The sequence below is a fragment of the Anguilla anguilla genome, chromosome 14 (assembly GCF_013347855.1).
Source record: "Anguilla anguilla isolate fAngAng1 chromosome 14, fAngAng1.pri, whole genome shotgun sequence".
Taxonomy (NCBI): Eukaryota; Metazoa; Chordata; class Actinopteri; order Anguilliformes; family Anguillidae; genus Anguilla; species Anguilla anguilla.
In genome coordinates, this window is record NC_049214.1 from 25,264,208 (window position 1) to 25,291,037 (window position 26,830).

At 47.2% G+C, this 26,830-nt stretch overlaps 1 protein-coding gene across 8 annotated transcripts; it reads left to right on the top strand.

The window, feature by feature from the left end:
* The first annotated feature begins 1,831 nt into the window (after nt 1–1,831).
* Nucleotides 1,832–26,243, top strand: LOC118212889 (exportin-7). Of its 8 annotated transcripts, none has more exons than XM_035391343.1 (28): nt 1,832–1,906; nt 6,394–6,540; nt 7,150–7,243; nt 7,630–7,796; nt 8,395–8,487; nt 9,725–9,829; nt 11,167–11,332; nt 11,936–12,009; nt 12,425–12,544; nt 12,965–13,111; nt 13,687–13,859; nt 14,067–14,260; nt 14,452–14,557; nt 15,400–15,535; nt 17,672–17,745; nt 18,801–18,881; nt 19,744–19,807; nt 19,959–20,067; nt 21,327–21,433; nt 21,785–21,873; nt 22,491–22,598; nt 22,926–23,008; nt 23,424–23,638; nt 23,754–23,919; nt 24,350–24,510; nt 24,848–24,946; nt 25,485–25,612; nt 25,898–26,243. In XM_035391343.1, exons 1-28 carry the CDS (start codon nt 1,889–1,891, stop codon nt 25,989–25,991), a joined length of 3,318 nt encoding a protein of 1,105 aa, XP_035247234.1. In that variant the 5' UTR covers nt 1,832–1,888; the 3' UTR covers nt 25,992–26,243. The 8 variants fall into 8 exon arrangements, with proteins under 8 accessions (XP_035247234.1, XP_035247237.1, XP_035247240.1 ...); XM_035391346.1 differs by having other exon boundaries at nt 23,754–23,892; XM_035391349.1 differs by having other exon boundaries at nt 8,395–8,460; nt 23,754–23,892.
* Nucleotides 26,244–26,830: the final 587 nt, after the last annotated feature.

A 26,830-nucleotide genomic window follows, 5' to 3' on the forward strand; every position in this document is an offset into this window, starting at 1 on the left:
GTGAGGCGTGTTATGCTTCAATTTCATCACGAGATGGCAGTATCTACTTGGCATAAACTTCTCAGTCACGCAATATACTGAGAAGCATGGGTTAAATATGTAATTAGAGAAGAACACATATTTTCATTAGGAAGCTGTATTTTGTCGGAATCATTCAATAAACGGTTTTAAAAATTTTTTTTAGTTTCTACTATTTAAATATGAAATTACTATAATGTACAGGTTAATTTAATACTGATAACTTAATCTTTTGGACTTCTGAAATCCTGTGACATATAGGCTATAATATGTAACCTGTAATTAATTACTGACTTTGCATCAATAACCAAAAAAGTTCCATAGAAAATAAATAAATAAATAAATAAATAAATAAATAAATAACAGTCTGTAATTGGAATTCCCCGGGGTGTAGTGGTCTGCAACCCGAATGCTCAAACATCAATTTTAATTACAACTGAACTGAGATGCTGAACCACTTATTGCAAAATGCTCAGTGTTAAATCATCTCTGAGGCTGAACATTTTACTCTGATAGGGTTTCCATAGTCTTTCTGAATTCAATGTGAAGTCATTAAGATACTCACTTAAATCTCTTTGAAACCATTTGCTGTCAATTATAAGTGTGTAATGAAATGCTTTGTTAAAAATGTTGGGTACCATTTTTAAAAAAAAAGAAAATCTAACAGTAGCCCATGGACAAATCAATGACCTTACCATAAACTGATTCGTTATTCATTTTTATTTTTGCCATTTCGATTATGCCAAACGCTTTGGTGTGGTGGCCTGATGAGGGTGAAAATGAAACCTGACCGGAAGGCCCACATAGGAAGGGAACATTTGACGCCATTAGGTTTGCTTCCCTTCAATGCTAGGCCTGTGGAAATGCAGCTTAATCTGTTCATAAAGAGATCAACAACAGAGCCCCTTGTTGTTTTTTAAATTACTTTACAAAGGTCGGGGATGTGCACAGCCATACGATGAGAGCCAGTACAGCCAACCTTGGCCTCCCAAGATATAGGACAGATGCTGGTTGATGCACCTTATTGTGTTCTAAAGCCTCTGAATGAAACAAGATACGTATAGGCAAGAGAGCAAGTAGACAGCTGCGCGCTTGAAACATTTTTTTTTCTATTTTATAGCAGCCGCAACAGCACAATACCTCGCAAAAAAAAAGAAACGAAAGCGTTGCGTTGGGGGATTAGCCCGTCCTTTATTGCCCTGCAACACCAAGCACCACAGGGGACGGCACGGGGGCAAACGTCAAATCTCTAAATTGACTAAATTGGTGTTGTGCAGTTAATGGGTTGCGAGAGGAAATGCAACAGTAACCTGCGCACTAAAGTCGAATCGTAATCAGACTTCATAGGCTATCGGTTGTTTACTGATGTAGGCTGGACCTTCAAATGCAATTTGAGACTGGCTTCTGAAATACACTTACGAATGATCATTTCAATTTCAGAATATTTATTATACTCTTTATAATACAAGTAGTTAACTAAAAGAATATGTTGACACATCATGCTCTCTATAGTGGTAACTTTAGCCTGTATTGGCCAATGTTTTGCTAATATGGTTGTAGAATGTTGTTGCTCAAATCGACTTAATTCTGCGTGCTGACAGCAGTAATTGGGCCTTTAGGTACTGACATAAGTACGAAAGCACTCGTTGTGCAGAATTTCGAGGTTTCCCTTTAAGAACCATGTAAACAATAAGACCCGCGTCGAGGCGCAGACCGTTTCTTTAGGAGTCAGATTCTAAAAAGTTGCGTATCGTCCACAGTTCTGTGGGGCAAAGCAGAGTGCGTAAATTGCGTAAGTAACAAATAGAATTTGGCAATTTGCGCGCATGCTCTTTGTCGGGGGGAGTGAGCAGAGCATGAATGGAGCAAAATGGCGGATCATGTGCAGGTAACTAGAGGTTTATGTTTAGCTGATATGAACATATATCGTGAATGATACGCTTTGCTAATGTGGGGATTTGAAATTGGCGGTCAGGATGAGGTAAAAAGTATTTATTTATGCATGCACAAAATTGGAGTAAAGAATGCACGTTGTCGTGGAGTACGGTGCTCGCCATCATGTTGACTTGTGGCCTGTCATCATGTTCATTGCTTCAGATGCGTTAAAAAGTGGCGAATAAAAATAAGGGGGAAACATTGCTCTCTGGCGCAGGGGCGCAAGAGCCATCCAGTAAGCAGAGTTTTCTCCTATCATGTTCTAAAAGCCCAATAACACGGCTGGTCGGCACAATCTCACAAGTAAACAAGCCATCAAAAAGATTGCTGGCTAGCCATCCAATGCTATGGCCTGCCCTTCGTTTGGGGAATTAAAACAAAACTAGCTACTTGCCACATGTACACCACCTTGTGTCATTACTTAGCTGCACATGGAGCTGCGCTATACAGCTAGCTAGTTAACTACTTGTTAGCGGGGAATAATCTTTTTGAGCAGAGTAGCTGGCGATCTGTCTAGTACACTTTGTGATATCCGATGCCATTCGGCTAGGTTAGCATGCTCAGCTAGCCCCCTGACTGGTGCATAACACATGAATTCTCCCGCGCAATGCAAGTTCATGCCTTCCAAGTTAACTCAAAGATAACTAACCAGGAATTGAATGCATTTGAATCGGTGATTGGAATGGTTATGTTTTATAGTTGGCTATATAATTGTTTTTTGTATTATTTATTTATGCAGAATAACGTTAGCGTGCTAGCTAATACCGAAGATGGTTGCCTTAGTGATCCAGCAGGGAAGCTGATGGCTCTAGCTAGTCTAGTGCTGGGATGTCCCATTCGACCGGCACGTAGCAATACGGCCTCTCACATATAGCGAGAGGCCGTGTTTGCTCGCTTGCCGGTAAGCACGGATTGACCTATCGTCTCATAACAAGTATAATCGTTGCAGATAACCAATGCGATTAATCAGTGACAGTAGCAGACAGTGTTTGTCAAGATAACCGTCCGAGATTAGACGGCGGATTCAGCTTTAGCTATGGACGCTGCGTTAGCTGGCTAACATGTCAGACCTGTCTGTTAGGTTACTGCTAACTTGGTAAACTAGGAAGACATTCTGTTGGCAGGTATCGTTGACACTAACTTGTCTCTCACGTAACATACCTCTAGACTCGAGCATGGGTTTTTAACCTTTTCTGGTCCAGGGACCCCCACCCAGTATTACTAGCATTAGCTACATTTCCTAAATGGTTTTCTCTTAGAATAATACGCTTACTTGGTTAACTAGTTATTATTTTGTGGATTTCTACTGACAGATATACAAGTTCAGAAAGTCAGGAATATAAGATATCAAATAAACTTCATAACCGAACTGTGTATTAACTTGTATAACCGTTTTTTATTTCACCATAGTGAACATGCACCTGACTATTTGCACTACTTCGAAACGGTTATTACTCGCTTAACGTTACTTGTGCATTGGCCCATGATCAGTGTACTACTAGCTCGCCTGTATAATAGTATGCGGAATGAGTCTTTTATATTGCAATCAGTGAAACCAGCATTTGGTAGTGAAATGCTTCAGGGCGGGGTCACTTCGTGTGAACATGTTTTGCATTAGCTATTACTTTTACCGCTAGGTTTCCCAGCTACAGTCAGAGCGTACGTTTATGCGTGCGCATGGCTGTGAAGTGACGCGTTTAGTTTGCTGCCATCAGAAAGGGCAAGGATTTTTGACGAGACCCATTACTTTCAAAGTTAAAATATCTTATGATAATTGTGCCACATGCGGTCATTTTGTTATGGGTTGCTAAAGCTAATGTTATCAGTATGGCGCTAAAACAGCAGGAATTGGTGCTTTCCGTTGCAACATTTTGTGTTTGATAATCCTATGATACCTTTACATTGAATTTAGAAGTATACTGGAAACATGAATTAACTTGTATTGTTATTACGTAATTGAATTGGGAGGGGTATTAGTGATTATGAAATTAAAATTCAATTAACTTGAATACTGAAATGGGTATTGGATGCAATTCATTTGTAACCCATGCACCTTGACACTGAACTTGAGAGAACAATCTGCATTCCTACACACGTTTTCTGAATTTATTTATTTATTTTTTTGGGGGGGGTTGCTGGTAACAAATGATCATAGGGTGGCAGTGTAGTATAATGGTTAAGGAACTGGTCTTTTAACCTAAAGGTTGCATTTTTGATTCCTGGGTAGGACCCTGCCGTTGTACCCTTGAGCAAGGTACCTAACCTGCATTGCTTCAATTTGTCCAGCTGTATAAATGGATGTAATTTAAACGCTATGTAAAAGTTGTGTAAAAGTTGTGTAAGCCACTCTGGATAAGAATTTGCTAAATGTCTGCAATGTTATGTAAAAAAACAATCCAAATCAATCTAATGGAGATCCAAACATGGATATTGATTATGGATCAGTTTTTTACATTATTAAATCTTGTTACCTTGGTTCTGCCCTGATGTCACAGACCTGCTGGACTGAAGCAGTAGTGCAGCTATCTGCCCAAGGTGGCATGTTTTAGTCCTGAGTGGGGCATGGCTGTTTTGCCCATTACTCAGTCTGCCTCAGTGAATATATCAGTCTGAAGGTACAATGTGTAAAATGATTGCTGATAACATAAAGACATAGGCCAAATATTGTTAAGTGATGGAGTGACTTTTATTGTGGTGAATTTCATAGTGCACTCTGGGATGCCCCCCCCCCCCCCCCCCCCCCCATTTTATTTTCTGTGCTCAGTGTTTGGTTTAAATCATTGTGTCGGCACTTGACTGCAACTCTTACCGCTTGTTTTGGGGACTTTCGGTACCGCACATATTATGTGTTCGATCATTCTTGCTCCTCGCTGTTACTGTAATACAGGAGGTTTTTGAGTTGATGCAACAGAAACATTCTGGATACTGGTATCTGGAAAGTTGCGCAACCTTATTTAATGAATACACTCTTATGTAAACCGTGCTCATGTTAATGTTAATATATTAATGTAGGTAGTGCCGATGTGAGTGTTTTTCTTTTTTCAAATAGGCATTCTGTGGCAGCATGCTGTGTAGGGTTCTGAAGTAAGAGTGATCCCAGACCGTTTGTATCTCTCGGCCAGCTCCAGAACATCCTGAGGTTCATCAGTCTGAGTTGGTTCTACCCAGTCAAAGTAGTGTCACTGAATATTTCTACATGAGGCAGACAAATATCTTCTCTGACTGGGTGGGGAACAAATTGGGTTCGTTCTCATTCGATTGACAGCTGAGCTTAATAAAAATGATTCGGCCTACAGTATTACTAGGATAATATTTTATTTTTATTTTTTTAAGACATAGCATCCCGTAGGGTCGCTCATAGGGAGCTGGGGTCACAGGGGTGCTCTGGGGCCCCCAGTGCACGTTTGGGGAAATAGTACACCAAAAAGCTTGTGGCAATGTAATTCATTTCTTAATTAGGCTAATCTTGAAGGCTAAAAGAAGGCTAGGCTAATCTTCAATGTAAAAAAAAAAAAGAAAAGAAAGAAAAAGGCTCCTGAATTCGAATTGGGAACTAAGCAAATTCATGTTATTACTCATGAAATATTGTGGTGTGTGCTAGATGATGAGATTAAAACACGCTGGAAAGTTTTGCCCTCTGATACTGACTGTGTCTTCATGGAGAGGATGTTGCACACTGAACCGGCCTGCTCTTATCAACCTCCCGCAGCACTGTGTCTCTGCAGCCTCCTCCTTTATCTCATAGGATGCAAAACACGTTCAGCCCCTCCCCGCACACACACACACACACACACACACACACACACGTAACCACCACCACCACCACATCGGAAACCACCCTCTCCGGCACACGCCACAACCAGCTGCGGAACGCTGTCGAAGCCACGTAGTGCGATATTCGGATGTGAAACAAAAGCTTTGGGCGATGCTAACCTCGACGCTAGATTACCTTTCGCCTTTTTGTGTATGTGAAAACCCGGGCCGCAGTCGGCAGTTAATGAACTCTGCGTTTTTAGGATGTTGACCAGGATGTTTCTTATTTGGGACTGATGTCAGTTCTGTGGAGACCAGAATGTAACTTGATAGGATAACCAAGACTGGTTTTTCATTTCATAGAGCTTTGGTGAACTGCTGCTCTTGTGTGTTAACTTTTTCTTTTTTTCTGTTTTTTTATTTTATTTCATTTATTTTTTTAAAAGGGGGACGGTTAGCCGTTAGCATGTGATTTTTTTGAAGGTCTCGCTTTGTGTAACTGGACGGCAGTGAAACGGCCCCCGGGGGGACGGTTCGAAAGCCCGGCCGGCGTGAAGCGAGGGCGCTCTCCGTTTGGGAAAGCGCAGAGGGGTTTTTAACCGAGCGGGACGCTGCGTGCGTGTGTCTGTTTGTGTGTTTGTCTGTGTGTGTGTGGTGTGTGTACGTGTGTGTGTTTGTGTGTTCCAGAGCCTAGCCCAGCTAGAGATCCTGTGCAAACAGCTGTACGAGAGCACGGACACCGCCACCCGGCTCCAGGCCGAGAAGGCCCTGGTGGAGTTCACCAACAGCCCCGACTGCCTCAGCAAATGCCAGCTGCTCCTGGAGAGAGGAAGCGTGAGTACAGCCCCCCCCCCCCCCCCCCCAGTTAGCGCAGCCTCTGGGACACTACATGGCCCCTGTGGCTGTACTGTTGCTGCCTGGGGTTTTACTACCCTCAAGCAGAACCCCCCCCCCCCCACCCCCAACCTCCTCCTCATCAGCTGCTGTGTTTTTAAATATACATATATGCACAAAGACATGTTTACCTCTTCCTTTTAATGTGCAAATGTATACTGTATGCCCTTTAAATATGTGCAAGGTCTCGTTTGGTCTGTCCCTGCTGTGGGTGGTGAAGTAACACTAGCTGTGCTCTCTCTCCCTTTCTCTCTCTCTCTTGCTCTCTCTCCCCTTCCCTTCTCTCTCTCTCCTTCCATCTCTCTCTCTCGCTCTCTCTCTTCCTCTACCTCTCTCTCCCCCTCCCTCCTCTCTCTCTCTCCCCTTCCACCCCTCTCTCTCTCTCCCTCTCTCTCCCCTCCCTCCTCTCTCTCTCTCTCTCTCTCTTTCTCGCTCTGTCTCTCCCCCCTCTCTCTTCCTCTACCTCTCTCTCTCTCCCTCTCTCCCCCTCCCTCCTCTCTCTCTCTCTCTCCTTCCACCCCTCTCTCTCTCTCTCTCTCTCTCTCTCAGTCGTCATACTCTCAGCTGCTAGCCGCCACATGTCTTTCCAAACTGGTGTCGCGCACCAGCAGCCCCCTGCCCCTGGAGCAGCGCATCGACATCCGTGAGTCGCTCCCTCTGCCTCCTGAGTGCACGCCGCTCGAGCTCGCTCTCCCAGCAGCTCTCTGAACACGAGCGGCAGGGCGTTAGTTTACTCACCGGGTGTTCAGAGACCCGTGTGTGTTAGTTTACTCACCGGGTAAGAGTAAGTGGTGTTCAGAGACCCGTATGCGTTAGTTTACTCACTGGGTAAACTTTTTGTCTTATGGCTGGGTGATATACCCCAGCAATAATTATCGAATGCAATAATGGTCATCTTCACCATCATGTATATTGCTCTTTTTTTTTTTTGTCTTTTCTGTAATTATACTGGAATCAGTTAGCTGTAGTTGGCGGTATATGGCTCAGCCCTACCTTGTCTGAAGCGGCCGGTTCTCGCTCCTCCCCCAGGGAACTACGTGCTGAACTACCTGGCGACCCGGCCCAAGCTGGTCGCCTTCGTGACGCAGGCGCTGATCCAGCTGTACGCCCGCATCACCAAGCTGGGCTGGTTCGACTGCCAGAAGGAGGACTACGTCTTCCGGAACGTCATCGCCGACGTCACCAGGTTCTTGCAGGTAACCCCTTACCCCCCTGCGACCGTTGGGCGTCGTGGTCAGGCTGATGGTAGGACATGGGTCAACTGTGGTTTGAGTAATTATGGGAGGTTAATGTTTGTGTAATGTACCTTGTGGTTAGCACAATGTCAAAATAATTTTAGATGAGGGTCACTGTTGTGTTGTGAGGGACATCATTAGGGTTATATTTTGATACTGATTTGGAGAGTCCTAATGACTCTAACCTCTAAAGATGGTGGTCTCAGACCTCAAAGTCAGAGGGCAAATGTCGAACCATGTAGAGGTCAGTGTGGCTTTCAGCCTGAATGTGTCTGGTGAAGAAGCACCTCCCATTCCCTGTGTGTCTGGTGAAGAAGCACTTCCCATTCCCTGTGTGTCTGGTGAAGAAGCACCTCCCATTCCCTGTGTGTCTGGTGAAGAAGCACCTCCCATTTCCTTTGTGTCTGGTGAAGAAGCACCTCCCATTCCCTGTGTGTCTGGTGAAGAAGCACCTCCCATTTCCTGTGTGTCTTGTGAAGAAGCACCTCCCATTTCCTGTGTGTCTGGTGGGCCTTTCTCCCTAACCCCAGTCTGTCTGTCTGTCTGTCTGCATGTACAGGACAGTGTTGAGCACTGTATCATTGGCGTTACGATCCTCTCCCAGCTGACCAATGAGATTAACCAAGTAAGTTCCTCAGCGCTCCTGTCCAGTGTAAGTGCCAACCCTTTTTTCCCATCATTCTCTGCTGTGTGAGCGCTTGGGGCTCTGCTACGCAGCTTTGCGAGTAAGGCAAATTTTTTCTGCTCTTAAGTTTTTAAATTATTATTATTATTTTTTGGCTGCATGCTTTTTAACAGCAAGGACCATTTGGTATATACACCCCCGTGTTCACCTATTTTGGAATACTTACACTAGTAATAATATAAAGATAAAGTTATTCTTTCAACAGTATTGATAATGACTTTTTTAAATGTTCCTCGATGTGGATCTTGGGCCATATTTATCATTGCTCAGTCGTGCCATTTAAGTGTGCACTGTCTAAATGGCATCTGCTTGAAATAAGAGCCATACTGTGTCTTACCAGTGAACCGTCTCCATAGCAAAGCTGTGGTGATTTGGGTCTCATTTGCAATGCTGCGCGATCAGTCTTCTAAAGAAAGCGGTGCTTGCCCATTAAAGATATTTCCCCCGGGAGGACTAGCAGTGCTTAAAGCCGGGGGCGGGCTATCGCCAGTTTTTAGCTTCTTAAAGCAGAAAAAAAAAGCTTAAAGCTTGTACAACGTCTCTTTTGGGGTGACCACCGGGGATGTCGGTGGCTCACGGGGGATGTGCCTGCCTTTGCCGTGTTAGTGTCTGTCGGTTTTCTCTGTGAGCAGCTGATCTTGTTTGGCTTTGCTAAAGAAACAAACCGGGTTACTTGGTTGGGTATTTACTTTACAGACTGTGAATAAGTGAGAATTGGGTATAATCAACCAACCTAGTCGCGGTTCTATAGTAGGAAACGGCTATGATGAGCCAGCTTGGTCCTAGCTCGTAAATATTCATGTGTATGTGTGTGTATATATACACATATTTGCTTAGTTGCTCTGATTAATGAGGTGTTTATACAATAATATACCCTTATATGCTAATGTATTTGTGTTTATATATTTTTATATATATATATATATATATATATATATATGTATAGATTGATTAAATGAGCAATTCTTCCTTCAAAGTCTGTTCTGTGAAATTTAGCTTCTATAATCAAGTGGGAGCTTTGGTAGTTGCACATGTTCTCTGAGTAGCTGAGGTGGTTTTAGTCTGAAATGACAGTGGCTGTGTCAGTCTGCTGTCGGGGTGCTTTGGCATGCACACTGTATGTTGAAAGGCAGATCTCTTTTATTTTTCTGCTCTCTGTGGTAGGTTCCTGTTTTGCGTCTCATTTATAACGTGTGACTTGCAGGCAGACACGACGCATCCACTGACGAAGCACAGGAAGATTGCGTCATCTTTTAGAGACGCCTCTCTCTTCGATATCTTCACCCTCTCCTGCAACCTGCTCAAACAGGTGAGGGAGACGCGTGGTCGCGGGACATCCTGTCCCTCATTTTCAACCGGAGTCCTCTGGGAAATTAAGGGTGTTGCTTTAGACAATGACTGCACGATGCTTGTGTGTTTATGGTGGGAGGTTTTTTGTATTCACTCTGATTCATCTGGTGGATGACACTTGAAACAAATTGCGTGGAACTTGGTGTGTCATCATCGCTCAGAACTGTTGTATGGGTGTTCACTCGGTGTGTGTGAGACAGCGAGAGTGGGGTGCGGGGGGCGTGGCAGGAATGTGCTTGTGTGTGTGTGTATGTATGTGTAATGTGCGTGTGTGTAATGTGTTTGTGTTAGGGATGTTAACAATTAATCGATTAACTATTAAACGTTAAGAATGTCGATTAATTTTATTTATTAAACGGTTAAATTTCAATAAACCATTTCAACGGATAACCTAATGTTGCCGATTAGATTTTACATTAGAGAGAAGTTTCTCCGTCATTAAACACAAATCCCCTCAACTGGTGGAAAGTTGCCGAGTCACGGTTCCCTCAACTGGCAGAATTAGCAAAACGTTATTCGCCCAATAACATCTGTTCCATCTGAGCGCATCTTCTCAGCTGCTGGTCTCACCTTCGGCAGGCTGTGCACAAGACTGACCCCACAGCATGTAGACATGCTCATATTCCTTAACAAAAATGCTAAAGTATCAAGTTAGGTAATGTTATGTCACGGCTGTATGTTACAACCTTCAGGAATGTAGCTTATTAGCGGTCTTTTGTTGGGGGTTACTTGAGCTTTTTTTGTTTGGTGCACATTAAGAGGCCTACTTTACAAAGTGGGGGAACATGCTATGGTTTTGTTAAATTAATAGCCTACCACTTGAATGACAGAATGCGATTTGCACCACCGAATAGCTCGGTGTGTTCTATTTTAAGACCGTGTAAGCGGCTATAAGTGTTGTCAGAGAGACAAAACAAACTAAAGCAGTTTGTTTGTTTGTCACAAAGTTAAGCATGAATACGCAGGATTAATAAGCGATATCTTTTATCACCATCGCAAACAAAATGTGCATCCCTAGTTTGTGTATAATGTGTGTGTGTTTAATCTGAGTGTGTGTGTATTGTGTATGCGTCCGTGTGTGTAATGTATCCACATAGTCTGTGTGTGTGTGTGTCAATGTGTGAGTGATCTCTGTGTGTGTGCGCGATCTGTGTGTGTGTGTGTGTGTGTGTGTGTGTGTAATGTATCTGTGTGTGTGTGTTTGTAATGTATCTGTGTATGTGTGTGTGTGTGTAATGTATCTGTGTGTGTGTGTGTATGTGTGTGTGTGTAATGTATCTGTGTTTCTCCTCTCAGGCCTCGGGGAAGAACCTGAACCTGAACGATGAGAGTCAGCATGGCCTGCTCATGCAGCTGCTCAAGTTGGCCCACAACTGCCTCAACTTCGACTTCATCGGCACCTCCACCGACGAGTCCTCTGATGACCTGTGCACCGTGCAGATCCCCACCAGCTGGAGATCCGGTGAGAGAGAGGGAGGGAGGGAGGGGAGGAGGGGGAAGGGAGGGAGAAGGGGAGGAGGGGAGGGAGAGAGGAGAGGAGGGGAGCGAGAGGTAGGGAGGGAGGGAGGGGAGGGAGAGAGAGCAGAGGGAGGGGAACGAAAGATGGGGAGGGAGAGGAGGGAGGTCGGAGAGGGGGCGGGGAGGAGGGAGGTCGGAGGGGCAGATAGTGAGGGAGATACGGATATCCCTCTTAAAACGTGTTTAAAATTATTTTTGAAATTGTTATTAGAGTTTGGTATGTGTGTACAGCATGTATGGCTTGTATGTAACATTTGTGCTAATTTTTATTTTCCTGAAATAAATATAAATTACATAGGTGTATTGTTGAGTATCATTATTGTGTATTAATCTTTGGCAGTTTTTGGGGGCGGGGAGAGATGGAGGGAGGGGGGAAGGAGTCAACTGAAGAATGGAGAAGAGACAAGTTTGCACTCATAGGTGTGTGTGTGTGTGTTTGTGTGCGCGTGCGTGTGTGCAATCTCGTTTGTGTGTGTGTGTGTGTGTGTGTGCTGGGTGGTAGGGTCTGTTTCGCTGCGCTAACTCATGTCCCCCCCCTGTGTTACAGCCTTCTTGGACTCTTCCACCCTGCAGCTGTTTTTCGACTTGTATCATTCCATCCCTCCATCCCTCTCTCCGCTGGTGAGTGAGACCAGCCTGGGGTAGCAAAGAAAGCATTTCACCGGTCACAGTGTGTTTTAGCTCAACTCCCGTGTTTATTTGGGTTAAAGCAAAGTACAATTCAGAACATACTTAATAATGGCTGAATTTTCATCTGTTTCAGAATAAATTTATTCAGAATTCTGAAACCAATTTATTGCAGATTCCTCTGACTGACTAAAATCATGAGATCACCTACCTCTCTATATCTGTATAGTATTTGATAATGGCTGATTGTTCACCTGTTTCAGAATAAAGAATTCAGAATTGTAGAACCAATTCCTCAGTCTTGCAGAAAGCTTACTGTCAACTATTTAACTATGTACGCGCAGTATTTTTCATGTTTGTCCAAGGTGGGCATCGCAAAAATGAGAGAATTGTGTCACGTTCTTTGTAGGTCTTATCCTGTTTAGTGCAAATCGCGTCTGTCCGAAGATCGCTGTTCAACAACGCGGAGCGGGCGAAGTTTCTCTCGCACCTCGTGGACGGGGTGAAGAGGATATTGGAGAACCCGCAGGTACGTTTCTACCAGTCTGCGGTGCCGTGCTGTTTCTGTGGCAACAAGCAGAGATACACTTTTAATGTGTTAAACACACGTTTCAGAATTACTCTCGGCTATTGCAGCAGACATGGGGGGCCAACTTGCTGAATTTTCGTTAGCATTTTCCATGGAAATGTGTGGGATTTTCTCTTTGCTCACATAACATTTATAAAGGCATAATCCCACTGCTGAGGATTCACCCTCAACAGCATATGCTACCAACTGTTAGTTTCCCTTTCCATTCTTTCCATCCTCCTGCACGTTTGGTATTGTTTACCATTAATTGTCAATGCATCATATCTCTTAATTAGAACTGAACACTTCCATCTTTGCGCTGGCCTTCTTTTACTCATTCTTCCGAGGAGTTTGATGGGAATCTTTGGGATTTTTTTCCAGAGTTTATCGGACCCAAACAACTACCACGAGTTCTGCCGACTTCTGGCGAGACTGAAGAGCAACTACCAGCTGGGAGAACTGGTCAAAGTGGAGAATTACCCGGAGGTCATACGGTTGATAGCTAACTTTACCGTGACTAGCTTACAGGTGAGCGGGGTGGGCGGAGTTTAACCCCTGTGATGCAGAACCAATGGGAGGGGAGGTATTGGGTCACGTGGTGTGTGGGTGTGAGGGAGTAGGTACAACTTCTGAGTCCCTGCTCGTAAGGTGTTATGCTTTGTAGTCTGGACCAATGAGAATGTTTGTTGTTCTTTTCTTTCCCTCCGTAAATGAATGACAGTTAAACGCACAGTTTCAAGTGTTACGCTGTGACCTTAATTGGTCATTTATTCAGGTGTACAGCGCTTATTGTATTGTTCTCACTCTTATTGAAACGTAGTAATACCGCTGTAATATCAATGTAATTGCACTGTAATTAACTAATGCCCATTTCGGATAGCCATTAATAGTGCTGTAAATTAAAGAAGCGGTGTTTAAACATGTGACTGAACCTTACTGGTGATCTGTGAACGCGCAGCCCCCCCCTGCCTGATTCCCTAGCCAGCGAATCACGCGCCGTTTAAATGTGGAGTGTGATTAAACGGACCAAACCCCTCAGGAATACGTAGTATTCTGAGCGGCTCGTTTGAGGGACGGGTGTGTTTTTGTGTCCCCCCCCCCAGCACTGGGAGTTCGCCCCCAACAGCGTGCACTACTTGCTGAGCCTGTGGCAGCGGCTGGCCGCGTCCGTCCCCTACGTGAAGGCCACCGAGCCGCACCTGCTGGAGACCTACACCCCCGAGGTCACCAAGGCCTACGTCACCTCCCGCCTGGAGTCCGTGCACATCATCCTCAGGTACGGCCAGGGGGGCGGGCCTACGGTGCCTCTCATTGGCTGCTTTACTTTTTTGCATTCCTGCCTGCCTGTGATTGGCTGATTTTCACATTTTTTTCGCACTTGTGATTTTACGCTCGCTGTCGACCGCCTATGATTGACAGTTTCTTCTTCACTGCACACGCTTTTTGGTTTGATTGACGCGCCCGTGTCTCGTCTGATTGGCAGAGACGGGCTGGAGGACCCTCTGGACGACACGGGGCTGGTGCAGCAGCAGCTGGACCAGCTGTCCACCATCGGGCGGTGCGAGTACGAGAAGACCTGCGCCCTGCTGGTGCAGCTGTTCGACCAGTCGGCCCAGTCCTACCAGGAGCTGCTGCAGTCCACCAACTCCAGCGCCATGGACATCGCCGTGCAGGAGGGTGAGGAGGCTCGCAGCGCTCCCCGCCCTGTCCGCTGCGCCACTCAAACGCTCCGCCCCCTCAGTGTCAGCCTGAGGTTCTGGCCCCTCCTCTGAGCTGTCAGCCGGAAATGTCCCTCCCAGCCTCTCACTGACTACATAGATAGTTCTGTCATTTTAAATGACCTGCTCCCCCCCCCCCTCTTGTTCCAGGGCGCTTGACGTGGCTGGTGTATATCATCGGAGCGGTGATCGGAGGCCGGGTGTCCTTCGCCAGCACGGACGAGCAGGACGCCATGGACGGAGAGCTAGTGTGTCGGTCAGTACCCTCCTCCCCTCCGCGTCCCACAGCGCTAGCTTTATACCTTTACCTTTACTACACGACCTGTACGCTAACACTGTTACCTGCTACACACCTCTCCACTGTACGCTAACACTGTTACCTGCTACACACCTTTCCACTGTATGCTAACACTGTTACCTGCTGCACACCTCTCCACTGTACGCTAACACTGTTACCTGCTACACACCTCTCCACTGTACGCTAACACTGTTACCTGCTACACACCTCTCCACTGTATGCTAACACTGTTACCTGCTACACACCTCTCCACTGTATGCTAACACTGTTACCTGCTACACACCTCTCCACTGTATGCTAACACTGTTACCTGCTACACACCTCTCCACTGTATGCTAACACTGTTACCTGCTACACACCTCTCCACTGTATGCTAACACTGTTACCTGCTACACACCTCTCCACTGTATGCTAACACTGTTACCTGCTACACACCTCTCCACTGTATGCTAACACTATTACCTGCTACACACCTCTCCACTGTATGCTAACACTGTTACCTGCTACACACCTCTCCACTGTACGCTAACACTGTTACCTGCTACACACCTCTCCACTGTATGCTAACACTGTTACCTGCTACACACCTCTCCACTGTATGCTAACTTTGTTTGTTTTGTGGTAGACGCAGTTGTGTTCAGCTGGGAGATTTAGCCATTGTGGAACGTTTGTTTGGTCTCTGCTTTTCCAGTTTAAGAGGATAGCTTTCTTAGCGGTAGTTAGGGCAGCCAATAGAATCCTGGAGTGTTTATCTGTGTGCAGGCTGTGCTGAGTGTCTGCATCTCTGATTGGCTCCCCAGGGTGCTGCAGCTGATGAACCTGACGGACTCGCGGCTGGCCCAGGCGGGGAACGAGAAGCTGGAGCTGGCCATGCTCAGCTTCTTCGAGCAGTTCCGAAAGATCTACATCGGAGACCAGGTGCAGAAATCCTCCAAGGTAATTGGCCGCCGTCTGAAATGGTGGGGGCCAAGTTCATAGCATATGCCAGTATTAAAATGTAACAAAATGTGCTGTATGCTAACAAGCTAATTGCTGTAGACTTTAAAGATTGCTACCTGAGGTGTCAGTCCGCAAGCGAACTAACTCTGAGTGGAGGAACTGTTGACTACAAATTCATAGAGATTTTTAGAAAAATGTATTTTACTGATAACTACATTATTAAAAATCTGTCCCTACTTTTTAAAAAGAAGGATGAGGCTAGGGATTCAAAACATTGAGTCCTTAGTCTCGTCTAATGAAAGACTGCAGATCTTTTTTGCGGTGCTAAATAATCATTCCATGGCTGTTTTTTTTTTTGTTTTTTTTTTTTAGCTCAATGACTGAAATAAGCACACAGTCCATTTCTGTTTAAAACACATTTATTTAATACTAATATGTTGAGATGAAGGGTCTGAGCTAGTACAGGGGTTGCATTGGGAGGGGTTCCCTGTTGCTCTGGGGATCATTAATGGGAGGTGGACAGTGAGATGATGTCATCGTGCTGCAGTAGCCCATAATAAAAGCGGTTTTCCTTCACGCTGCCTAGAGACTGCAAAATGTGAAGACTTGAGATAAGTGACGTACAGTAGAGTAGCGTAGCCGAGCCCTTGGCTCTCTGTTGCCCCTGCTTCCCCTGGCCATAGCTCTGTCTGGCCTTGTCTGGGCCCAGGTTCCTCAGGTTTAGAGCTGCGGCCTCACGGGTAGCCTGGGGCCAAGCAGGGGATCTGACATCCTAGTGAAACCATTGGGGATTGGGTACATTTCTGCGCAAGACGTTCTAGAATCCTCCACTGGCTGTACTTCAGAGTTCCGAGATCACCCCACTGGTTGACTGCTGAGCTTCCTGAGCTCCCATTGGCCAAAATTTAGAGCGGCGTAATGGGAGAGCCAAACACGGATGGCGCCGTTTGGGGGGAGGGGGAGCATTCTAAAAAGCAGTCTATGGGTAAAAGCTGTATGGGGGTAGTGGTCAGGAGTGCGGTTTGTGACCAGGCGGGGTTTCTGATCTCTGGAGAGTTCCTAGAGGAAACGCTGGTGCCTCTGTGGGCTGAATCGGCGCGGTGTCTGTGAGACTCCGCTCCGGAAGCGGGCGGGAAAACGTATGAATAGCGCGTTATCCCAAATAACAGGGCGTCGGCACTTCCCCGGGCGCGCTTGCGCAGCGCGCAACGCGTAACCGTTTCAGCCCATAAACGCGGGGTTCTGTGAAAGGATCGTGTGTTACAGTGGTAGTCACCCCACCCTCACCTCCACCCCCACCCTCACCCAAGCTATGCGAGGCAGTCTCTGCCATTAGCTCTTGTGTAAAATTCCTTCTGAAATTATTTGAATGTATGTACTTTCTTTTGCGGAATAAATATATCTTAGTCAACAAACAACTGACTGATATGGCTATATAATGTGGCGCTGATGTACATACATGTCTGTATTTAAGATCAAAATTCAGATTACTGATGCATCACTGCAAGGTGCCATTTAATCCTGATGTCAATAACAACCCTGGTGACATCATAGATCAGAAGTGTGCCTTTGCGGTCAGTTATTTGTGTGTTTTGGGTTTGCCTGGTTTTTGAGTAGCAAGCCCCGTTTAGGGAAACAAGTTGTTTTTATTTTTTTTGATCTGCTCATTTTTGGGATATCTGGTTTTAGTGAGGTCGTGGTTGGAGGGTGTAGAATTCATGAAGTTCTCCAGACCTTGTGTTGTGTTTCTATCTGCTAATTTCAGGGATATATAGCTGTAGCTGGGTTGTAGTTGGGTGTAGCATGCATGAAGTTCTCCAGACCTTGTGTTGTGTTTCTATCTGCTAATTTTGGGAATATCTAGCCGTAGCTGGGTTGTGGTCTGAGGATGTAGAGTGCATGAAGTTCTCCAGACCTTGTGTTGTGTTTCTGTCTGCTAATTTTGGGAATATCTAGCCGTAGCTGGGTTGTGGTTTGAGGGTATAGAGTGCATGAAGTTCTCCAGATCTTATGTTATGTTTCTATCTGTTAATTTCGGGGCTGTCTAGACGTAGCTGTGTCATAGTTGGAGGGTGTAGACTGCATGAAGTTCTCCAGTCCTAACGGCTGTGTTTGTGCACTGTTCTCCTCCAGCTTTACCGGCGCCTGTCTGAGGTCCTGGGACTGAACGACGAGACCATGGTGCTCAGCGTCTTCATTGGGAAGATGTACGTAGCACTGCCTGTGCCTCAACCACTGCTCTGGCTGATTTAGGAGCCTCTCAGCTGCCTACCTCAGGCTAACCCTTATGAAGCTAAGGCTAAGGACATAGCTGCCTACCTCAGGCTAACCTTTATAAAGCTAAGGCTAAGGACATAGCTGCCTAGCTCAGGCTAACCCTTATGAAGCTAAGGCTAAGGACATAGCTGCCTACCTCAGGCTAACCTTTATAAAGCTAAGGCTAAGGACATAGCTGCCTACCTCAGGCTAACCCTTATGAAGCTAAGGCTAAGGACATAGCTGCCTACCTCAGGCTAACCTTTATAAAGCTAAGGCTAAGGACACAGCTGCCTAGCTCAGGCTAACCTTTATAAAGCTAAGGCTAAGGACATAGCTGCCTACCTCAGGCTAACCCTTATGAAGCTAAGGCTAAGGACATAGCTGCCTAGCTCAGGCTAACCCTTCTAAAGCTATGGCTAAGGACACAGCTGCCTAGCTCAGGCTAACCCTTATAAAGCTAAGGCTAAGGACATAGCTGCCTAGCTCAGGCTAAATTTTATAAAAACTAAAGCTCTTTAGAATAGTCTAGCACCAGTTTGTGATGTCCAGTGTGCTTGGATGAAACTACGCTCACTCACTGGCCGACCTGCCTTGGCTCCCCCGAGTTGATGACAGTTCCGAGTCTTGCCACTAGTTGGCGAAAAGCCACAAATATGGGGATTCGCTGAGGTAGCGCAGACCTCATCAGTCAGAGGTGATGTCATTGTGTAATTTGAGTGTTATTTACTGTTGGTCCCCCAATGCCCATGATTCTGAGTGGACAGTTACATTATAGACACCTGTCCCCGTACCTTCGGGATTTGGCCAAATCCAGCTGACATTTGAGCGGAAGCCCCACGGTGTATTTTTCTTTTAATTCGGCTCAATTAGATTTTATTTGTGCGACAGAGACACTGTCACAAAGGCGGTTTACGGAAACAGGAGCCGGTTAACAGAGTGGGAGAGATGTGAAATCTGAAGGGTTTGCTCATGGGGGCTGTGCTGGATGTGCTTTTTGTTCCAGAATCACCAATCTGAAGTACTGGGGTCAGTGCGAACCCATCACCTCTAAAACACTTCAGCTCCTCAACGACCTCTCCATCGGATATCCTTTTCCCTCTTCTCCGTCACAGAGGCTTATTTCATAGTGTGGAAATATAGCTGTTGAATGTACTGTAAACACCCGCAATTATCAACCATGAATACTTAATCGCTTCAAACTTAGCTGCCCTTACAGTGCAATAGAGCGTTACAGTGATGACAGTCTTTTTGTCGGCCGACCTGGACGTTTTTCCTTCATGGGTTCCCTCAGCAGATTTCCAATGTTTTTTTTTTCCATAGGGATTTTGTTTTCTGTCGAAAATAAGGTCTGTGGTTGATCTAAGCCCAAGAGAGTTTCACGTTTTGTTCTACAAGATAAATTGAACCCAATAATATCTCAACCGTGAATTGCGAAGCCGTTATGTGCTTTAAAAAAGTAAGTTGCTAACAAGTTGATATATTGAAACTACAAGAACGGTTGCATTTTGCTCAGGTTTTTAAACTAGCCCACCTGCACACGACAGCCGTTGTAGTTTCAATATAGGAACTTATTAGCAACTTAATTTTTTAAAGCACATTAACAGCTTCGAAGTCCACGGTTGAGATATCAGTTGGTGCAGTTTAGCTCATAGAACAAAATGTGAAACTCTCCTAGGCTTACGTTAGCCACAGACCTTATTTTCGGCAGAAAAATAAATCCCTATGGGAAAAAGCACTGGAAATTTGATGGGGGAACCCATGGCTCAAAAATGCGAACTTCTAAGTTTTAGGACTACAAACTGTAACACTTTGTTGGTGCATTGTTTTAGTCTTCAGTGTGCTGTTTTATTCAGCAGTTTGTGCGCTATTGGTCCTCAGTGTTTTTGTTGTATTCAGTGATAGCGTTTCATTGGGCTGCGCATGTTTGTACTTGACTCTCAGTGCACTTACAGCAGCGTGAGAAAGCTGGTGAAACTCAGCGCTGTTCAGTTTATGCTCAACAACCACACAGTAAGTGACACAAGTCAGCTCTTCTAGTTTAAGAAAATACATAAAACTCTAGTATATCCTGTTTCATCTTATTTGTTCCTTCCTGTTCTGTGACATTCCAGACGTAGTGCTTCCTGTTTGGTAACGCTCGCATCTTATTCGTCCCTGACAGAGCGAACACTTCTCCTTCTTGGGCGTGAACAACCAGTCCAACCTGAGCGACATGAGGTGTCGAACCACCTTCTACACGGCCCTGGGGCGCCTCCTCATGGTGGACCTGGGTAAGAGCAGGCGTCTTTGAGGTCATGTCTGCTGTGAACCCTCACTGAATACCAAGGAGGGGTTTTTGACAGAGGCGGAAGATCCGGGTTCAGAAAGTTTAAAAAGTCCACCCCAGTATTTTGTTCAGATCACCTGAATTTGCTTATTGGCACAATTCTTAATCTGGAACTGCTGGTGAAGTCTAGGCTGAGATCATGGGTGGAAGAAATGCCTCGCAGAAATACACAGACTTTCTGACCCCTGAACTTTCCACCACTGGTTTTTGATTGGCTTACAGGATGGTCCAAGTTGCAGGGTATAACAACAGCAACAGATCAACAACACAAATTTAATTTACACCAATTGATTTTTTTTTTACACTTTTACATTACATTACAGTAGAACCACTGAAGTCTATAGTATCACTTTTAATGGCAGCATGTTGTTAGACTTTGGGTTGCCTCTTTTAAGGAAACTAAAAGAAAATTAGCTAAAATGACAGAGAATGCTTTCTGTTACCTGCATTGAAAGAACATTTTGATTAGTAACACGGTGGCGCCAGGTATTCTGGGATTGCTGGCTCTCTGGCTGCATAGAATCATTTTTTCCAGTATTCGGGGGTGTGGTTTACCAGTCTTGTTTAAAAACAAGGCATTCAGCTGAATGATACTTTCAGTCAAATCAACGGCCTTGGCGCTAACGCCACTGATTACCACGGGCAATCCATAGCCATTCAGCAAGAGGCTCTAGAGCCAGAGAGACAAAAATCCCATAATGCACTGCTCTGTCGTGTTTGTGAACTAACAACACAGCCATTTTAACAGCGACAACAATTAGGGCAACAACTTTGACATGAACCAAAGGCAATATTTCAGATTTCCCGTTCTCTTAATTTTGAGCCTAGCACGTTGCACAGGAACAGTCTATATCAACTGTTAACAGCTTGCAGAAATTAAGAAGCTAATTTGGCTATCTGATGATGGGGTGCTATTTCCTGTGTTTGTTCGCGCATGTTGGTGTTTGTGATGTGTGTGTGTGTGTGGACGTGTGTGTGTGCATGTGCGTGTGTGTTCGCGTGTTTGTGCACGTGTGTACGTGCATGTGTGTGTGTTTGTGCGTGTGCGCTTGTGTGTATGTGCTTGTGTGTGTGCGTGCGTGTGTGTGCATGTGTGTTGGTCTGTGTGTCTGTGTGCGTGCGGGCGCGTGTGTGTGTGTGTGTGCGCGTGCGTGTGTGCGGTTGCGTGGGTGCGTATGTGCGTGGGTGCGTATGTGTGTGCAGGGGAAGACGAGGACCAGTTTGAGCAGTTCATGCTGCCCCTCACGGCGGCGTTCGAAGCCGTGGCGCAGATGTTCAGCACCAACACCTTCAACGAGCAGGAAGCAAAAGTAAGAGCCCCACCGCGGAGCCGCGACACAGGAACCGCCTAAAACCACGGCCGCAGCCGCACCGCGACTCAGACCCCACTGCGCCAGCATAAGACTTCCTGTGCTTTACCTCAGTCTGCTGGTTCCTACCTCAGTCTGCTGGCACAGTAACCCTGTCCTTCAGTCCTCTGGCACGCACTGCTCTGGGTAGACCTCTCTGTGCTGCGGTCTGCACGTCGCACTGCACTTTCCCACGCGGCCCTGCTGCAGTCGAGTGCGCTGACCGGACGATTGTAACTGAAGGAGATTTTTAAAAGATAGCGGGTTTGACGGGTGTGTTTGCTGACGTCTCCCCCCCCCTCTCTCGTCCAGAGGACTTTGGTGGGTTTGGTGAGGGACCTCAGAGGCATCGCCTTCGCCTTCAACGCCAAGACCAGCTTCATGATGCTGTTCGACTGGATGTATCCTTCTGGACCGCCTGACCTCAGCAAGGGCGGAGTTTCGCACCGACGCGCGCATTGCTCGCAGCCGTTCGCAGCACACGATTCATCCCTTCATCTCTCCCTCTCTCCCCTCCTCTGTCCCTCCCCCCTTCTCTTTCTTGTGTGCTCCCTCCCTACTTCCCCCCTTCTTACTCTATTTTTTTTCTTTTCTTTCCTCTTCCTTCCCTTTTTCTTTCGTTGTCCTCCCGACCTCTCACCCTCAAACCATCAGTGACTCACTCTCTCTCTCTGTCTCTCTCTCTCTTTTTTTCTCCCTCTCATTTACATGACATGGTTATGATTCTGTCTACCAACACAATGGACATAATGGTTTTTTTTGTTGGCTTGAATGATATTAATAAAGTTTTGATGACTGGACCTTGACCTGGAGCTGTCTGGGTTAATGCAAAGCACAAATAAGCTCAGTCAAATCAAACGCTTTCCCTGAGTTTTATTAGGTTTTCGAGGGTATAAGTTGTTATCGGAGAGTTCAGCAGAAGGGGCTGTGTGAGATATGGATTATAAATTTAAGCATTCATGTTGTTGAGATGTCATTTCCTCTGCAGTGGTTTCCTTCACCCCTCCCCCTCCCCCAGTTACCCATCCTACATGCCCATCCTGCAGCGAGCCATCGAGCTGTGGTACCACGTGCCCGCCTGCACCACGCCTGTCCTTAAACTGATGGCTGAGCTCGTCCATAACAGGTGCAGTGCTCTTACTCTCTCTCTCTCTCTCTCTCTCTCTCTCTCCCTCTCCCTCTCTCCCCCTTACTTTCCCGCTCTCTCTCTCTTCCTCTCTCCCTTACTCTCCCTCTCTCTCTTCCTTACTCTTCCTTACTCTCCCTCATTCTGTCTCTCCCTCTCTCACCTTCCCTCTCTTTCTCTCTCTGTCTTCCTCTCTCCCTCTCTCTCACCCTCTCTTTCTCTCTCTCCTGCTCTCTCTCTCTCCCTTCCTCTCTCTTTTCCTGTACTCTCCCTCTTCCTCTCTCCCTCTTACTCTGGCTGACCCAGCTCATGTGCTCTGTGTTGCAGGTCACAGCGGTTGCAGTTTGACGTGTCGTCGCCCAATGGAATCCTGCTTTTCAGGGAGACCAGCAAGATGATAACCACGTACGGTAAGCAGAGCAACCCAGCAGGCATTTTGACTGACAGGCTGGCCCTTTGATTGACAGGCTCTTCCTGTGACTGACAGGCTCTCCCTGTGACTGACAGACTCTCCATGTGACTGACAGACTATCCATGTGACTGACAGGCTCTCCCTTTGATTGACAGACTCTCTCTGTAACTGACAGGCTCTCCCTGTGACTGACAAGCTCTTCCCTCCCTGACTGAAACCCTGTAATATTTTGCCCTGTTCTTTAGTCATCTTTAACTGACCGCTATTCACATGATGCTTAGCCTGTACAGATGCCTGGCTTAACTTGCCATGTGCCACTGCGGATGGAGATGGTAAGGGAGCGGGTTCTAGCGAGGTCACAGGAGCGTGAATGCCTTTGCTGACGTGCTGCTCTGCGATGTCGTTGCGGGCAGGTAACCGCATCCTGACGCTGGGGGAGGTGCCCAAGGACCAGGTGTACGCGCTGAAGCTGAAGGGCGTGTCCATCTGCTTCTCCATGCTGAAGGCCGTGCTGAGCGGGAACTACGTCAACTTCGGCGTCTTCCGCCTGTACGGCGACGACGCACTGGACAACGCCCTGCAGACCTTCATCAAGCTCCTCCTCTCCGTCCCCCACAGCGACCTGCTGGTGAGGGGGGCGGGGCGTGGTCCGGGGCGGGGCCTGGGGAAAGGGGGCTGTCCCAAGTTTGATACTTTCTCGGTGTAGTACCATGCCCGAAACAATGCCGTTCTCTCTCTCGCAGGACTACCCCAAGCTCAGCCAGTCCTATTACTCGCTGCTGGAGGTCCTGACCCAGGACCACATGACCTTCATCGCCAGCCTGGAGCCGCACGTCATCATGTACATCCTGTCGTCCATCTCCGAGGGGCTCACGGCGCTGGGTAGGACTCAGTCAGTCAGCGTGCTCTGTGCGTGATCCCTCAGACTGTGTGTGTATTTATGTGTGTGTGTGTATGTGTGTGTGTGTGTGTGTGTGTGTGTGGGGTCTGTGTGTGTGGTGTCTGTCTGTGTGTGTGTGTGTGTGTCTGTGTGTGTGTGTGTGTGTGTGTCTGTCTGTGTGTGTGTGTCTGTGTATGTGTGTGTGAGTGTTTGTGTGTCTGTCTGTGTGTGTGTGTGTGTCTGTCTGTGTGTGTGAGTGTTTGTGTCTCTGTGTGTGTGTGTGGTGTCTATCTGTGTCTGTCTGTGTGTGTGTGTGTGGTGTCTGTCTGTGTATGTGTGTGTGTGTGTGTCTGTGAGTGTTTGTGTGTGTGTGTGTGTGGTGTCTGTCTGTGTATGTATGTGTGTGTCTGTCTGTCTGTGTGTGCATGCGTGCAGTAACCCCTCTCCTGCGTGCTGCAGACACCATGGTGTGCACGGGCTGCTGCTCCAGTCTGGACCACATCGTGACGTACCTGTTCAAGCAGCTCTCGCGCAGCACCAAGAAGCGCGCGGCGGCCCTGGCCCAGGAGAGCGACCGCTTCCTGCACATCATGCAGCAGCACCCCGAGATGATCCAGCAGGTCAGCCCCTGCCCTCCCCTCCACCGCCACACGGGGGCAGCGTGGAGCCCGTCCAGTCGCGAGTGCGAGTGGCTGTGTTCGGCCACCGCTGTGAGCATAGCCACACGGCTGTGGAGACGTGAAGAGACTTCCTTTGTGTAGTGATTGGTGTGTGTTTTTGTGTGGGGAGGTTATCACTTTTCTCCCTTGCCCTCTTTCTGCAGGCTTACATGGTGATAGCAGTACTGACTCTAGCAGCACTGATGCTAACAGAACTGGTGTTAGCAGCACTGTCTGTAACATGGGTTGAATACAAGATTTCTTCGCCATTCTAACTTTATTTTAACATGTCTTCCAGATGCTGTCCACGGTCCTCAACATTATCATTTTTGAAGACTGCCGAAATCAGTGGTCCATGTCACGGCCTCTCCTGGGCCTGATCCTGCTGAACGAGAAGGTAACGGAGGTACCCGGTTTATTGATGCCAAGCCTCTAACTCCACAAGCTCCTCTGGCCTCTCTGACCAGTGTTTGCAGACTGTGGACTGGAGTCAGACATTTGTCCTCAGATGTGAAATGTTGGTTTCTTTCAAATAAAGATAGTTTGGCAGGTTAATTATGCCGACTGCTCAACTGGCCAAAATGATCGTGCAGAAAAAACAAAAACTTGTGGCTCAAAGTTGAGGACAGATGTGGCTCTCCAGAAACCGTGGTTGGGGACGCCTGTCATACAGGATTGTACGCATGCCGTCTGGTTCAGGAAGTAAAAGTCCTCCCCAGCATTTTGTTCCAACCACCTGTATTTGCCAATTGGCACAGTTGTTCAGCCAGGAGGTAGAACTAGCGAGTGCGATCAGCTGGCTGAGTTTATGGGTGAAACACATGGCAAGGACTTTTGCTTTCTGACCCCTGGACTTTCCACCTCTGATCTGGTGTGCTGGAAACCTGAGCCGTGGCACGGTGAGTTCTGCCCTAAATCGTGTCCTTCCACCCCAGTACTTTGCGGATCTGCGGAGCAGCATCGTGAACAGCCAGCCGCCCGAGAAGCAGCAGGCCATGCACCTGTGCTTTGAGAACCTGATGGAGGGCATCGAGCGCAACTTGCTAACGAAAAACCGGGACAGGTGCGTACGCGCGCCTCACCTCGCCTCTCTCCGCCCCGCTCCACGCGGTCGCGTTTCCCTTCGGCGACCTCGCGAGACGCTAGCGTCAGTTAGCCTCCTCGGACGCGATGGCTTTCTGTCAAGCCATCTCTTCATTGGAGGAGGGTCGATGGATGACGTCACAGTGACTTTGTGCATATTTTTAATACAGTCTATGGTGTACACAAGCGGGTCCCCTGGGACCGAGTTTGAGTATACCCCCCCCCCCCCGTTCTAAAGCTCCCCTCCTCCTCTTCCTCGTCCCAGGTTTACGCAGAACCTCTCGGTGTTCCGGAGGGAGGTGAACGACTCCATGAAGAACTCCACCTACGGGGTCAACAGCAACGAAATGATGAGCTGACATTCCACGCCCCGCCCCCCTCCACAGCCCCGCCCTCCCTAGGCCAGGACGTCAGGGGACCACCGCCACCGCCGCGCGCGCACCCGAAAACCGACCCCGAAATCCCGTCCCCTTTGACTTCCCCCTTCCCGTGTGAATTTATCTTTAAAGCCAGTTTCCAAGGGTCACTGTTTTTGACCAAACTCTGAGAATTGGGGCTCAAAGTCCAAAGAATGAATTATAGACTTTTTGGGAGGGTGGTTCTTTTGGGGGGGGGGGGTGGGAAGGGGGTCAACACCGAGGGGATGGGGAGAGGGTGGGGGGCGCGGGGTGGGTGGGGTGGCAGGAGCAGAGGATGTACTGGAAAGGGAGGCCCCGAACCCCGGCAGGAGGGCAGCTGGGCGGGGCAGGGGTAACGGTACTCCTCTCATTCTGCCTGCCTTGTATAAATAATACACAGAAAAGTGTACATTTTTTTCATAACATTTTGAACGTTTATAATAATTAAATTTAAGAAGAAAAAAAAATGGACAAAAAAAAAAAAAAAAGTGTGATTGAAATTTTTACAGTCCTCCGGAGTGTCGAGTCTGTCTGTGTATGCGGAGAGCAGCGCGTCTCCAGTGACGGGTTGCCGTCGGTTTCGAACGTGCGGCGAAGCGGGGCTCGCCTCAAAGAGGTAGAGGTGTGGGGGGGGTGGGGGTACTGACGGAGGGAGGGAGGGAGAGAGAGAGAGACTGACGCTCTGAGCTGTCGTACATTTTCCTGTAACTTTCCGAAAACGGGGAGCACGTGGGCCGTGTAGACGCCAACTCCTGCTGGGCTCGCGTACCCGTGAGGAGTCGCTGGAGGGGGAGGATGAC